Here is a 16,127-nt window from a genome sequence, read left to right as displayed (position 1 = left end):
CGCACCTGAACAAGGCCATACGCGCTTGTAGCAATAGTCCTTTGAACAAAGCCTTGCGACATTACCTCCCCTCCCCCATGAGCCGACAATAGGAGGCGTCAGAACAACACACGACCGAGTGAAGAAGTAGACGTCCCGAGCTGGTGGGTGACTTGCTCGCAGCGCGGAGATGTGTAGGTCCTCCGGATCTGGATGTCCGAGGTCCCGGCCCATGACAGAGCCGCGCCGATGAGGTCACCGTCAGTGGACAGTGACAGGAGGCGCGGCCGGCTGGAGCGGGCGGTACTGTCGACTGCTGGCGGCCAGTGATTGTGGTGGCAACTGGCTGTAGTCGACAGCGACGGCCGTTGGTAGAGGGGACCTCTGGATGGTGCGCGAGCAGAAGTCGACGGGGACGTCTCGAGTCGATGCACTGGTACCGGACCATGGTTGTGTGGCGATTGTACTTGTAGGGCGATTTTGACCGCACTCGGGTAATGTGGTCCCGAGAATGCGATGCCGGATAATCGCCATGGAGTCAGGTACCAGTGGCGGTGTGGTTGACTCGGCGGGTACTCGACGTCCCGGCTGCCGGCCGGGCCCTTGGCCAGGCAGCGGAGACGTGAAGATCGGTCAGCCGTGTGTATTTGACAGTCCATTGTGGCCCATGAGGAGTGAGTCGGCATGCAGCAACAGGCGATGCGAGTATGATCGGCTGTCTGCAACATACAAAATCTTTCGTCAATGGCACATACGTACACGAGACAAACGAACAGACATATACAATTCTTAAAAACTATACATGATTTTTTTATGGCGATCTGGCTGAAGTGGATGCAAGTAGGTATGCATATGAAACATGTGGGGCAACACATCAAGATAGTTGCCGCCAGACCGCCATGACATTAGCCGTAAGTACATGGTGATACAACCGAAAATGAAGGTCTTGTCGAGCAGCCGGAGAAATGATATAGCCAAGATGTATGTATAGGGGCTATCGACGGCATAGATTGATTACCATCGAAAAGATGAAGATAGCGGCGATAATAGCGAAGAACCAGTAGAGACCCTGCTGTAGTGTAGTTCCCAATGAAGAAGTGGTCGAAAGAAAAGAATCAAAGAGACCACTGGAGTGAATGACGGCTGTGGACTGGGCGACCGTCTCATTGCGCTGGGTAAGTGAAAGAGTAGGGGTATCTAAACAGAAAGACGGGTTCACAGCTTTTAATTTCGTTATGGTAAAGACACAGTCTTTCCTCGTGACAGGGGACCGACGTAACGAACTGAATTGTCACGAGGGAGCTGTCAGTGGATAAGGCCACTGCACGGGATGAAAGTGGGATATTATTGAAGGATACGGATACCGTACCTGGAGAGCAGATGGATTTGGCTCGTATGATAATTTTGGCAGCCACTGGACATGAATGACACCCAGTGACTGAATCAATCGATTCAATACGAGGACAAATTTTGTAATGGGATATGGCAAGGGACATGTCATTGAAGCGTATGTGAATATTTACTGGGGCACTCCGAAGTAGTTTAGATTGCAAAACACCGTCCGAATTAATGTAAAGGTGGTGGTTATGAACGGCGCGAGGAAGGATATTAGGACGCTGATTTTGGATAACCGAAATGTAACTTTGAGGGATATGGCATCGAAGGGTTGTTTCGTAGTTAGTGCAGTCAACCATGAGGGGGCTAAAAATAAAATCGGTAGACAGCGGTTTGGGGGCCTGAATGTCACCAATTGACCTGGGTAGGCTGAGATGGAGAAGAAGCGGATTCCAGATGTGAGTCAGAAAAGTCATGGACGTTTTGGACGAGGTATGGGGATGGCAGGGATAGGGGCTGGTCATAAGTACCTAAGACATTCAGTTCAATGCCGGAATTTGTAATAACTTGATCGGATGTCGTGGTATTGACTAAACGATTGTCGATAGCTTCCGAAATTGTAATGATTGGTTGACAAGTATGCCCTGTAATCTTATCAACACGATAGGTGGCATTGTACTGTGGGAGTAGGTACCAGCGGAAATGAAGGCAGGGATCATAATGAATGACGCCACAAAATCTAGTTTTTGCTGGAATAGAAATGCATGACGTGATGCCGGGCCATGAAAGTGATTCTTTGGTGATTTCCGGAAAGTATTCTCGCCGAGGAACACATTTGGCTCCCCAGCTGCAATACTCAAAGTTAGGGCATATCAACTTGGAAGAAATTTCAACGGAAACCGGAAAAGTATAATATTGGTGAATTGTGGTCCATTGGCAATAGACGTCTTCAAATTTAATCCGAATGTAATAAACATTGGCGCCACTGTCGTCCGAAAAGAACATGCAAGTCGTAGAACCTATGTTACTCAGACTAAGCTGTGCCTGCCCTGAGATAACACAGGATTGCTTACCTGTTGGCAGTGTTTGACACTGCGATATACGAGAATATTATTTTGAGTTCATTGCAGTCATCGTGAATAGAAGAAGCCAGAATGAGCGGTAAAAAACAAATAAGAATAACCACACTATACTTAAGCTGCATAGATTTAGGAGCGGGTGGTGTCTGTACCTGATTGGGTGAATCGGCAAATTTTGAGATTTTAGAGAAGGCTGTAGAAATCTGGCGGCGGGATGTATGGCCAGCTACAGCGCCCGTTCGTAGAGAAGGCGGAAGCAAGAACGGACAAGACGGTAAATGCCAAAGATAATGTAGCAAATAGTACGAAGTATACTGAAAATAGCGTTACAGGCAGATCGAACGTAGATGATAACTAGACCAGAAACAATGATGATAAATCCATAAACTAAGTACTGAATGGTGTGGGGTAGGCATGAAAGATTCAACAACATTTCTTTGCAAAAAGTACAGGAGATTCTAGAACATCGAGTAGAACTGGGGATCAAAACTGAGCCAGACAAAACGTTACCATCGGGGGAAACAAACGTAAACGATAACGTGCCTTCTGTGTAACGTAGTTCAGTTGGAAGAACAAATTGGCGATCGGTATCTGAAACAGTATGGATAATTTCGAGGCCATCTTTCCTGGCGATGAAAGTTCCTGAAGTATTGAAAGTAAAAACAGGATCATGAAAAATAATTTCGGCGAAATCGTTTTGAAAGTTGGCAGTGTCTACGCTTAGAAGTTTTCTAGCGGGTGCCAAGTTGATTGGGCTTTGGTAAAAACAAGCTTTGAATGACACTAGAAGAGGGTCTTCGAATCCAAAATCATGGGAAATTTGCAGATAAGAATGGAAACTAGCAAAGCGGGTAACACAAGAGCATGAAGACTGATTATCACAGGGAAGCTTATTACAAAATGCTTCGTCGCCGTGGCAGGGCTGCGTCTCAGGACAATTGCAGACCTCTGCCTGGCGTCGGCGGTCGTCGTCTAACCGTCTGGTACAATCATAGGCAGCATGGGTCCCATTGGTTTCGAAATGCGGTTGAGAAAGAAAATGTGTCGGGGCATACAGCGTGCCTTTATGTTGAGCGAAAGTTACCCAATTAACGACGGGGCAGTCGGAGCACATTAAACAAGTTTGGTGTTCTGGGCATTGTTCCACGGCACAAATGTTGTCGGGCAGTTCCAGCACGGGAGGGTCGAAATCTCCGATTGCGCACCATTCGGTGGTACGATGATAGTAACATATATGGTATAGGCCTAAAGAGAACGAGATATACTGAAGTACAATGAATAATTTTGGAAGTGGGTGCTGCATGATTGTACCACGGTTTTCTCCAAGCACCTGAAAAAGAACGGGTCTTTTAATGTTATCGGTTGAACGTACGGCGTACAAATCATTTCAAAAATTATTCAACAGATATATATGATATATCGTGAACATTAGCAATTGTAATCATTGTCGTCAGTGACGAATTATCATCTTATCCTAACGGGGATATGTACAAGGGAACGCGTTCCTTAATCTAGCATGCCTTTTCATGTCCGCTCACTGGCGGAATCTATCTGGCGGCCGTATATGATGGCGCGGCCTCAGATTGTAGGCCGGCTCGTCCTGTCGGGGACCTGGGTCTACCGCAGGGGCCGCTGTGGGACCGATTCCCTTCTTCCATATCGTGATAAAGAGAGTACACGTTCAAGCTTTGTTACATAGAAATAGCCGTCACTTTCCCCACGTGTCGGCACCGTCCACCGACCCGGCGGGTCGGCGGACCGGTCCTTCATTGTGCAACCACCATGCATATAACGCACAGGCACTGGCGAATCAGAATCAGAACCACAGTTGCAATACAAGTCTCGGCCCGCTCAGTCGTCTCTCCTTCCGCGCCTCCGCGATAATGGTGGCAGCGGCGGTCGAGGGGACTTGTGCCCCTCACCACGGACCCCAGCCTCTACATCTGCACTGACATCGCAGTCTGGTTAGTCCGTGCTCTGTGACGGTGTATCGCCCCTACGTCACGTCATCGACTAGGGAGCTGACCATCCTGGACTCGTCATCGTCCAGCAGCACCGTCTCCAGTGAGTAGCTCTGCCCAGCAAGACTATCTGCCCTGCGGCAAGGTCATCAGCTACCCTGGACTACTACGGAGCCCGCCGACAGCGCACGGCTCATCAGTCCGCGCCGTCCTCCTCACCGTCATCGAGTGATGGACACCACCTCGCTGAAGGACTCAAGCTCGAAGGAGAGAAGATAAAACAAAAACTTCAACGCTAAATTCAAGACAAATTGGCACCGAAATCAAGAAAATTCACCCATCATGAACTTTTGCTGTATTTTCGTCAAAAAGTGACAGTGAAATTGTGCTGTGAAATTTGTTTTAACTTCATTGTGTTTCAAAACCATACTGTTTCATTATCCGTTTTCGTCAGTGTTTTGTCGTTTGTTGCGCTTCATTGTGGTTGCTCACCCCAAAATTTACGGAGAAATTGCAAGTGCATTTAAATTTTGCCTGCACTTTGCCGTGTCATTTTGACACTAGTAAACGTAGAAAGAGCATACTCTGAACGGTATGAACATTCAAATACGTTAATCGTTGTCAATTCACTGAAATTATATTGTATTGATATTCGGCCAGAGATGCCGAGGGCCATGGAGATGCCCAGGGACGGTCCCCGCCAAGAGTGCGGAGGGATCGCCCGGTAGTAGGTGTAATTGTCACGAAACTTACTTATCTGTTCATACCATTTTGTGATACGCTCATATGGAAATTTCTTTCTCCGTCAGCTAAACGTTTCCTCTCTTTGTTATGATCGCTTCGGTTCCCTACGCTTCCCTGGGGGAGGGAAGATAATGTGGGACCGATTCCCTTCTTCCATATCGTGATAAAGAGTACACGTTCAAGCTTTGTTACATAGAAATAGCCGTCACTTTCCCCACGTGTCGGCACCGTCCACCGACCCGGCGGGTCGGCGGACCGGTCCTTCATTGTGCAACCACCATGCATATAACGCACAGGCACTGGCGAATCAGAATCAGAACCACAGTTGCAATACAAGTCTCGGCCCGCTCAGTCGTCTCTCCTTCCGCGCCTCCGCGACAATCTGTTGCGCAACTCGCAAGCCCTGACTATCTGGCGTCCTTGTGCGCCGGCTTCTGACAGCCTCTCGAGGTCCATCCCCTCGTAAAACGGTATTGATGGTCCGGCAAAGTGTCGAACGCTGTATATGTCTAAATCATTCGGCACGCCACGTCTCTCGTGACAGCCGGCTGATGGCACCCCCTCCGTGTGTGGCCACTTGCCACTGGGGGCCGTATATACGCCTGCCCGGTGTCAATGATGCCCAAGGACAAACGAGCAATGTCGGCCTGGGCTCCACTGGAATGTCGCCTCCAATAAGCTTGTTTGTTCGCTGATTCGCTGGCGGTTTCGTGTAACGACAGCTCTATCAGCTGGCTGTCTTCTCGGGCGTACAATAGGTGGGCATTTGTCCTTCCCCAAATTGACGTTCCTAAGCCCGGCACGTCGCGTCGGCCGGTGCCAGCCTTGACCGGTCCTCTGCGCAGTATAGTAGTAAACACGGAGCGCAGTTGACATCTCTCTCCATCCGGCTCTACGTCAGGTGGGTCCGCAGTTAGTCGACGGCAGGTGATTGCCTGTCCCCGCAGCGGCTCTCAGAGCCCTCGGTAGCTTCGCCGTAAGCCGGCAGTTCTCCGCTGAAACAGCTGAAGTCACCCCGCTGATTGCTGGGCCCGCGGCGGCGCAGTTCCGCAGGGCCGTCGGGGTCGCCGCCGGTGACACTGATGACGTCATGTCGCGACTGACGTCACTCAGAGGATGACGCTGGGGAGCCGGCGGCCCCAGAGGAGACCAGCTTTAGACTCCAACCGGTCGGACAGGGGGACAGTCAGTCGACGGTAGACGGCGCGGCGGTAAACATGAAGCACTCCACCGGTCTCTTGCTGCTGCTATGCACAGCGGCGCTAGTCAGCAGCCTTCCGACTTCACTCCATGGCGGGGAAGAGGCCCTAGAAAGACACGAGGAGCAACCCGTCCAGCCAACGGGGGAGTATCAGCGTCAACAGCTGTACGATCAGCAGGCCAAGGATCAGGACCGGCTGCTGAATGACAGGCAGCAGCTGATGCATGATCAGGAGGAGCAGACGGAGGACCAGCAGAAGCAGCTGTCCTGGCAGAACCAGCTGACGGAGCAGCAGCAGAAGGACCAGCAGCAGCTGCTGAAGAACCAGCAGCAGTTCTTGAGGGATCAGCAGAGGAACCAGAACGAACAGATCCTGCAGCTGCGCCAGAGACAGGAGGAGAAGGTGCTGCTTGACAAACAGGAGGAGATCTTACGACTTCAGAGCCAGCAGCAGCAGGCGCGAGCCTCCGAGGAACACAACATTCCCAACGCTGATGGGTCCGCAAAGGAGTCCTTAGAGGCCGGCGCCGATGAGCTCGTATCTACTCCCGTTACTTTGATATCTGAATCTGCTGCTCCGGAGCCGGTAGTTGTGGGTACTGTCGAGGAGGAGCCATCTAGCTCCGACCCAAGCTTACCGTCCATAGAGAACCTGCTGATTTACGGGGATAGCGCTGAACAAGCTACTGATGGCGCCGTCCATGACAGTAATGATATCCGCGCTGGCAGCGCATCTGTCAGAAAGATCGTCATTGCCAATGCTCTGAGCGACAGCGGACTGGAGGGACAAACCGCGAAGCTGGCTGGGTCATCCACTGGACTAAAAACGCCAGAGCAAAATGAAGAGGAGAGTTTGACCACAGGTGAAGAGCCGAGAAACCTGGCTGAAGAAGACGCTCCTGGTTCTGAGGCTGAAGCTTCCAGAGATGTGTTACCTCTTGACAACGAAATGGAACTGAATGATGCTATTACTGGGGCAGAAAAGAAAGCTGTACCCGAATTGAAGCAGGAGCAGCCGTTTGTTGAAAATTCGCCGGATACGGCCGAGCCAGAGGCCTCGAGCGTCGAAGATAGTCCAGATCATCCGGTCGATGAAACTGAGATTGACGGGACGAAAATGATGCAGGCTCCGGCTCAGCCTTCTCAGTGGAACCCTGTCCAGTGCGTCTCGGGCTCCGTTTGTTTGAAGAAGACTGATAACTGCGACATGGTCACGAGCCCTTCTGGCGAGGTAAGGATCTAAGAGGGTGTTATGTACCTGAGGTTGAGAGCGAATGAATGGTTTAAAGAGTGATTTAAATAGAGCGGTTCATACTCTTTAAGATAAGTAACAGAAACTCTGGTAAGTGATTTAAATAGCAAGATCGCCTTTCGCCTTGCTGTGAACAATGAACAACCAAAATGATCATTGTTGGTTGCAATCTAAGATTGAGTTTATTAAATTGGGTCATATAAAACGTTTACTTTCTCCACTCTACATCTAACGGTCCTTGGAAACTGGTTTGTTTGAAGGTAATAACGGTTTTATAGAAAATTATGCCTTTTTTTCTCCGGGAACATACAAAAATGATTTTTTTTTATGAGTTTGTAATATGACTTAACAAGTCTTTGAATTAGATCTCGCTCCGGGATTAACGCTTATGGAAAAATAAGCTGGGTATTGGGTAATTTAAGATCCCCAATCATTGACGACAGCGATTCATAAGGATGCATTGCCTCATATTGCAACCCAACGTGAAATTTGATAGCTATTGCACATACCGTTTAAGAAATCTGCCTTCGGAAAGTAGCCCGTTAAAAATATCGCTATATCTTTGTTTGAACTCAATGAACTATTTGGTTTAAACCACTAAGCCACTGAGTGAAATTATCCAAATGGTTTTAGTATTGTGCGTGCGCGCTTATGTAACCCCATAAATGCTTTGTTTTGCAAACCTAATGCACGTACATTGCATACATGCCTAATTCTGCGTTTCCGACGCAACAACCTTGAACAAGTATTTATCGCATGCCGCTGAAATTTAGTCTCCGTTTCCGTCGACGTGATGGTTGGCTCACCCTCGCCTGGCCGCGTGTCTTTATTGCAGAACTGTGTGACGGCCGGGGGTGCTCTCGGAGTGTGCTGTGGCTCTGCCGGCGACCGGTCCGCCTCGGAATCGGCTCAGACCGGGCCACCACAGACACCGGCTGGACAAACTGCCCCCGGTCCCGGATCAGCTGTCAGCTCTGAACCCATCTCTAGTCCTGGATCACCTGATGAGGCTAAACAGACAGACAGCAATGGATCATCTTTCATGTCCGAACCAGCCCCTGCCCCCGAACCGATTCCTAGCCCTGAGCCGACTCCTAGCCCTGCACGGAACCCTAGCCCTGAACCGATTCCCAGCCCTGAGCCAGCCCCTAGCCCAAAACCAACTCCTAGTTCTGAACAGACTCCAAAATCTACACCAACTCCTAAGGCTGAGCAAGTATCTAGTGCCGAGTCGGCTGCCAGGCCTGAACCAGCCCCTGGCCCTGAACCGATTCCCAGTCCTGAACCGACTCCGAGCCTCGAATCAACAGTGGGGTCTCAGCCAAGTCCGTCGAAAGCGTCAATTCAGAAGCTGGATCCGATTCCTCAACCTAAACCAACGGCAACTGGCCTCAAAACGGAAACTTCTACACCAGTAGCGACAACTGTCGAAACTGAGCCAGAAACCATAAAAACTCAACCACCAACTGAAAGTCTTGAACAGAGCCTCCTAAGCCCAAGCCGTCAACATCCGACTCTAAACCAGCGTCTCCCCGACCCAAACCAATCGTCAAAGTTAAACCTTCCACCGGTCGACCTGGGGAGACGACAACCGGGTCAGAAATCATCAAAACGGCGAACAAATGCCCTGAGGAGCTCGAATGTGTTCAGCGTCAGCTTTGTCATACCAAGAGCCCCGTCAACAGATCGCGGTCTTCTTCTGCCGCAGCCCAGGTAAGAAAACAAGGGGGCGAAGACCAGCTTTGATGCTTAAATGCCATCACATACTCCGCTTAAATAGTGCACACAAGGAGACATTAATAGAAAACAGCCCATATCTGTTCTTAATATTCTCAGCAAAACACCGCCGTAAACAGTCCACGAGTACAAACAAATGCTAGTGCATTTGTTTGTAAATCCGCTGATCGTGGACCGCGGATCATCCGTCTCACTCTCGCGGAGAGTTGCAAGGTACGATGTAGCAGCGCTCTCCGCTTGCTTAGCTTATTGCCCACACCATGGACATCAGACGACTCACCGCCCCTCCCGTTCTATCTCAGAGTGTAAAACTACCGTGCAGTTGTTACTAAATCAGTGTCGGATAGCTTCTCGTTCTTATCGTCACGTTTCTATCCTCTGTTGCAGTCTTGCCTGCAGTCCGGTGCTTCGGGAATCTGCTGCCATGAAAGAAAGGGGACAGAGATTCTTTGCAATTTTAATGAAGAGTGCGTCGAATCACAGTTCTGCGGAGACAACGGCTTCATAATGACTGACGAGGAAATAGAGGCGAGCAATCCCGCCAAGAAGGATCAACTGGGATCATTCAAAACGGTGAGATGTGTGCTTATGTTTGTAGAGCCATGCAATAATTCAAATGAATATAATTGTAATTATATATTTTCGTTGATCCCAGTGACGTCCACTAGCATCTGTGGTTAAAGCTTTTCGAGGTTTACCACGAACAAACCTCTTATCCGTTTGGCGGCGGCCAGCGGGCTATATATCATCTGATGCAGTTCTGACAGCGTCACAGCGTCTGCGGCTCGTCCGTGACGGATTTTACGTTTCTCCCGCGCCCATTTGTGTTCGCCACAGCTGCACTGCCGCTGTTAAACACTCATGGGCTTAGCCGCTCGTATGTACGGTGTACGCCTATCGTGTGTCGAGGAGATGGACGGCCTCGTCGCAGTTTATTGCCGAGTGTTCTCGGAAAGGTTCGACGATTCTGCGAAGCTGAAGGCTGTTGCTGCAGTGATGGAACGGCAAGGCCGTTTAGACGTCCCGTGCTCTCAGAACAGAATTCTGCCGCCACCAGATGTCCTGAGAATAAGAAAAGCTCACTCCCGATTTGTTTGTCCTTATACCTACAATAGTTTTGAGTTCAGCTACCCGGTTACAGTCATTTTTTTACATTTTTCCTGTTCTGCTTTTTTACCCGTATTGGCCTTCGGGAGCTGTTTAAATTTTAAACTAACTATAAGTATACATTCAATACACTTTCTATCCAGCCAATGCATTTTTTATATATAAAATGGTCTTTATTCTTATTTGAATAATTCAGTCATAATTCAACTCTCAACAGACGCTGACCCTTCCATCAACATAACGCTGAAATACTTCCGTGTTCTCCCTAGCCTCCCCGACGCCCTGCGTACCGTATCTAACCTGCACCTGTGCCCCGTATCTGACCTAACCCTCCCCCATGCAGTATTGCCGCGTGCCGTTCGGCGGTCGGGGCGTGTGCTGCCGCCAGCCGGACCCCGAGTGGCCGGCCGATACGCCACGCCAGTGCCCGCTGCGGCCACAGCCACCACATCCGTCTGCCAGGGGATGAGGACAAGCACGCGCGCGAGACGCTGTTCGGTGAGTCCGGGCGATCCCGTTCCGTGACATGGGGCTGGGGTCGTCGTGATGGAAGTGCTTTGGGAAAGAGATGTGAAACTGTCTGTGGTCTGTTAAAAGGTAACGTGACGTTCAGGTCACTTAAGAGTCTTTTACACGGGCTTCGCTTTATTTATCGGTGTCTTGGACTTACTTGGATTGATGTATGTAAACATTGGATGATAATGGTTGTTGAATTACGTTTCAACGGTTGTCGATGTTTTTGCATGCTATTGCAGGCGAGATTCCGTGGCAGGCGACTATTTTCGAGAAGGGCACGAATCGCTTCATCTGTGGAGGCACCATCGTCAGCGCTAAAATGTCCTCACCTCCGAGCACTGCACTCAAAAGTAAGGACAAAACATTCTCACTTCCTAGCACTTAACACAAAAGTAAGGACACATCAGTGTTATCTCTGAACATTGCACTCAGAAGTAAGGACAAATATTATTACCTCTGAGCACTGCGCGCAAAAGGACAAAAAAACACCTGCACCATCAAGCATAAAGCACTGCACTCAAAAGTCACAACAACATTCTAACCTTTGGGCACTGCGCTCAACATTATTACATTTTTAAGTCCTTCCGCTCAGCTTCGAACCTGCTCATAATCACGTTGGTTTATGAATATGAAATATTTACCACCACTCCACTTCCTCTTTTAAGCTGCATACACTTGGATTTACATTTTTTATTAAATATCAACAGCCACTGACTTATCTGCGTAAATCGTTAACTTCATAATTACGGTTCTTACTACTTTTATCAGAGGTATAATATATTGATTTTTAATGCAGATGGCGTGATTTCAGAAGCTCAGCTTAGGGGCGCTCAGGGAGCTGCTCAAGCCGACCACCACGCATACGCAATGCGTAATGCGCATACACAATGCGTATATTTTATACCTCTACCGTTTTATTAATTCTTACATTTCATGTTCTATTGCCGCCATTTGATCCGCTGACGTCTTTCGGTTGAGAACATATTTTCATAAATAAGCTCTTTTTTGCCAAGCCGGCTCTCCAAGTCACAATAAGATGCCGCCAGCTTCACCGAGCCTGAATGACGTCCGTAGACTGAACAATATGTGCTAATCCGACAGATAATGCTCGTCAGTAAACATTTCGGGCTGCCGACACGGCGCTCGTGTTAGCTGACAAGTTATAAATCAGTCTCCTGAACGGTTTTATAACTCACAGTACCATCTCCAGTCTGAGCATTACGCGGCTATGATTTGAATTTTTACGTAGGTTCGACTGTGCAAAGTACTCAACATGTAAGTACCAAATCGGGCTTTACCCTATAGCATTTAAGCCAGATTTAGCTGTCAAAGAAGCAAGACGTTACAAAAGTAATGCTTTAAGTTTTGCCCGTGGGAAGAAAAAAAAAAATTTTGTCAATATCATGGCATGCAGTTTTAAAAGAAGCCCTTCAAACTCCTGACGACAAATCCGCCCTTTTGAGCAGTCAGTTCTATTTTGATCATGCTGCCGGCAGGTACCACAACACGGACATCTACGTTCGGGTGGGCGACTACATCATCCACCAGGAGAGCGAGCCGCTGCCCACCAGGACCTGGACGTCTACTCCATCAGAACACACCCACGTAAGCAGAACATCCGCCGGCGGCCTTGGCCGAGCCGTGGCGTCGTGCAGTATCACCCCAGCTCCTCAATCAAGGTGTTAATGTCACAAACGGCGGCGTTAACAATGTTTAGAGAGACCGACGTGACAAACGTATTGTCATAGGTAATGAAGCCTTATCTGAGGTGCGTCGTAGACATTTTGGGCTGTTACGTGGCATTGAACGAAGTGTCGGTGGATATCGTTGTATTGTAATACGATAGATCTACTCACTGTATTTATTTCTTGGGTAATTACGGAGCGAGCGAAGCGAGCGGAGTCTTTCCTTAGATTAACGATGTCCGTGAAGTTAGCGTCAGCAACAACAACGAATACAGCGTCGGATTCAGAATCGCTTAAAAAAACTCATATTAGGTCAATTGGGGGACAGGGAGCAAGAATATGACCTTTATTTGGCCCTAGCTCTTACCCCTTACCCCTTAATCGGCCCTTAAAGGAAGGGGCGCGTCAAAAGTGCCTCAAGGGTTCGTCTGATCGCCAAAATAAGGGTCGCAATCGATTCCCCGGTCAATATCTAGCCGCAGCCTCGGGTTCCAGATGTGTGCAACTTACCCCTTACCCCTTAGGGCCGATTAGGGGTAAGGGTAAGTTGCACACATCTGGAACCCGAGGCTGCGGCTAGATATTAACCCGAGGAATCGATTGCGACCCTTATTTTGGCGATCAGACGAACCCTTGAGGCACTTTTGACGCGCCCCTTCCTTTAAGGGCCGATTAAGGGTAAGGGGTAAGTTGCACACATCTGGAACCGAGGCTGCGGCTAGATATTGACCCGGGGAATCGATTGCGACCCTTATTTTGGCGATCAGACGAACCCTTGAGGCACTTTTGACGCGCCCCTTCCTTTAAGGGCCGATTAAGGGGTAAGGGGTAAGAGCTAGGGTCAAATAAAGGTCATATTCCTGCTCCCCGTCCCCCAATTGACTTAATATGAGTTTTTTAAGCGATTCTGAATCCGACGCTGTATTCGTTGCTGTTGCTGACGCTAACTTCACGGACATAGATTAACGGAAATTTCTGAGTATAGCGGCGGCCGGCCGGCCGTGCGGACGCTTTTGCGAGGCTTATATCTCAGCAACACTTGACCGATTTACATGCGGTAATTTTTGTAGGGTAGCTTCATTCCTTCTACCAAGTATTGGACTATTCCCGATGCATGTGGGTGACCCCTTATGCGCGTGCCACGTGCAAAAAACGAAGAGGTGTCAGTTTTGGAATTGTTGCAATATCTCGGTAACTACTAGGCCGATTGCGCTGAAAGTTGGCATGTAGGTAGGCACCCACTAGGCAATGCATATCCATGTGCCAGAGTTCGGGTGCTACTGCACGTGCGCACGTGCAGGGGTCGTTTCCAGATCTCGAGAACGGCTGGACCGATTGCGCTCAAATTTGGTACACAGTTAGGGACCGGTTAGTAGGGTGCCGTGCACAAGTCAGTTGGGACCCATTTTGCACGTGCGCACGTGCAGGGTGCCGCTTCCAGATCTCGAGAACGGCTGGGCCGATTGTGCCCAAATTTGGCACATCGCTAGAGACCGGTTAGTAGGGTGCCGTGCACAAGTCAGTTGGAGTTACCCCCTCGCAATTTCGCACGTGCAAGGCCCACCCTCCGCTCGCTCCGTTAGTCGCCCCAAAAGGCGTTATACTGGTTCTATAACTGTCTCATAAATGAATCATATCAACCAATATTATGCGTAAGGTTGAGCTTATTTTTCGGCAAAGTTTTTCTTAATCAATGCCTACAAATTGACAAGCTCTAATTACATTTAACGCCAAAGGATTAGCGTCAAATCGATTATTTGTACTTTTAGCACAACACCATGACGTTTTTCATCTGTCATTTTCGCAGGTACGGGAGCGCTGTTTAACGACATTGTGGTGATGCGCCTGGTGGGAAGCATCCAGTTTGACGCGCACGTGCAGCCCATCTGTTTGCCGGAGCAGGACCAGCGCTTCGAGGGCGCCCGCTGCATCATCTCTGGCTGGGGCAAACCGGCCTTCGTCGGTGAGTGGTGAACAGCAATTGACCGGGATCGTTACGACTCCCAATGGGATTTCGATTAATGCGACAAGAAAAAGAAACTATATAGACATCTGAAAGCAAAGTACTGTTATGCAACGGTCTCGGCATAAGCATCTCTTGAACCGTCTGCTGACTTTAAGCAGCAAAGATGTCCACAAAATACTTACATGCGCTAAAATGCTTAGCATTAGAAGCTCATGCGTCGATAAGCTGCTGAATTAATCGGTAAAGCTTCCCTTTGAGTCACAAAAGCTATGATTTTCAAAGATACCATCAAATTAACTGATTATCAAGATAAACAATCAAATAGTTTGATAAACGTGAGACAATCCACCAGCCTTTTAAGCTAACCGGAGTCTTTAAAGCTCGATACTACACCCTTGAACTTTATTTCGAAACAACATGGTTACATAACACATGATTAGGGCTACTGCCGTCACCAACCGCACCTGAGCTCCGGATATCAATCTTGCTCGTCAGGTAACTACTCGGAGCGGATGGAGAGGGTCGAGGTGCCCGTGGTGAACCGGGACGTCTGTGTACAGAACCTGAGAGACACCCACCTGGGACACTTCTTCCGGCTGGACGACAGCATGCTCTGTGCCGGCGGAGAAGAAGATGCTGACGCGTGTAGGGTGAGTGCGGAGGGTAAGGAGCTGGCATCAGAGGAATCAGGAGGGGAGCGAGATGGAATCATTGATAATGTAAGCTGGGAAGAGAGAGTTATGCAGGCGTGATAAAATAAGTAATCCAGAAATGCAGACACCTACTTTAGAGCCAAAATTTGAGGGTGATAAAGGAGAACAAACACCGACAAGAGATAAGACGGGGAGAGGGGCGCAGCTGACTCAAAATAAATTTGGGTAGAAAGATGCAGTCACCCTCCGGTTGAGACTATGCAGAGAAGAGGGGTGCTCGCGACCGCTCGGTATGGTATCGCGGACCACTACCGAGCGCCACCTGCCGGTCTGTCCGCTCACCCCTGCCTCGCCGTGTGCCGCACGGCGACGCCTGTGATCGGCCCTCTGGTCTCTCCACTCACCCCTGCCTCTCTACCCCTCAGGGTGACGCCGGCGGCCCGCTGGTCTGTCTACTCACCCCCTACCCCCTGTCTCACAGGGTGACACCGGCAGCTCTCTAGTCTCTCCCACTCACCCTCACCCCTGTCTCCCACAGGTTGACGTCGGTGGTCCTCTGGTCTCTCCACTCACCCCTCACCCCCTCTGTCCTTCAGGTGACGCCGGCGGCCCGCTGGCCTGCCTGGCTCACCCAGTCCTCTGGCCTGCTGTTTACCCCGCCTGTCTCCCACAGGGTGACGCCGGCGGCCCGCTGGCCTGTCGCTCCGCCGATGGCTCGTACGTGCTGGCCGGAGTGGCCGCCTGGAGCGTCGGCTGCAGCCGCCACGGAGTACCGAGCGTCTACACGGTTAGTCGGACGCTGTCGTTCACATCGCACTACATCACTGGCGCCGAGTACCATCCGTTTTACAGGAGCAAACAACGGCGTTACGCAGTACTACTGAGCGGGTGTACTTCAGAGTACCGGAGGAT

The 16,127-nt window shown here is 49.7% G+C and overlaps 2 protein-coding genes across 2 annotated transcripts; both read left to right on the top strand.

The window, feature by feature from the left end:
* The first annotated feature begins 6,282 nt into the window (after window positions 1-6,282).
* Window positions 6,283-9,268, top strand: LOC122385205 (cell surface glycoprotein 1-like). The gene is made up of 3 exons (XM_043373326.1): window positions 6,283-7,530; window positions 8,387-9,053; window positions 9,237-9,268. Exons 1-3 carry the CDS (start codon window positions 6,316-6,318, stop codon window positions 9,266-9,268), a joined length of 1,914 nt encoding a protein of 637 aa, XP_043229261.1. The 5' UTR covers window positions 6,283-6,315.
* A 3,188-nt stretch (window positions 9,269-12,456) lies between these two features.
* LOC122385173 (phenoloxidase-activating factor 2-like) lies at window positions 12,457-16,002 on the top strand (the record flags this gene model as incomplete). The annotated part of the gene is made up of 5 exons (XM_043373246.1): window positions 12,457-12,516; window positions 14,404-14,559; window positions 15,058-15,212; window positions 15,641-15,697; window positions 15,889-16,002. Coding segments are annotated over exons 2-5 (450 nt in total), but the record flags the coding sequence as incomplete, so codon positions are not given.
* Between the last annotated feature and the right edge of the window lie 125 nt (window positions 16,003-16,127).

This window comes from Amphibalanus amphitrite, unplaced genomic scaffold (genome assembly GCF_019059575.1).
Source record: "Amphibalanus amphitrite isolate SeventyFive unplaced genomic scaffold, NRLGWU_Aamphi_draft 000211F_arrow, whole genome shotgun sequence".
NCBI classification, from domain to species: Eukaryota; Metazoa; Arthropoda; class Thecostraca; order Balanomorpha; family Balanidae; genus Amphibalanus; species Amphibalanus amphitrite.
This window is presented reverse-complemented; position numbering and strand designations above follow the sequence as displayed.

Coding starts and splice junctions, on each gene's coding strand:
- LOC122385205 (XM_043373326.1), top strand. CDS start 6,316: ATGAAGCACTCCACCGGTCTCTTGCTGCTGCTATGCACAGCGGCGCTA. Junction 7,531..8,386: donor TCACGAGCCCTTCTGGCGAG/GTAAGGATCTAA, acceptor TCTTTATTGCAG/AACTGTGTGACGGCCGGGGG. Junction 9,054..9,236: donor GAGCCTCCTAAGCCCAAGCC/GTCAACATCCGA, acceptor CCCCGTCAACAG/ATCGCGGTCTTCTTCTGCCG.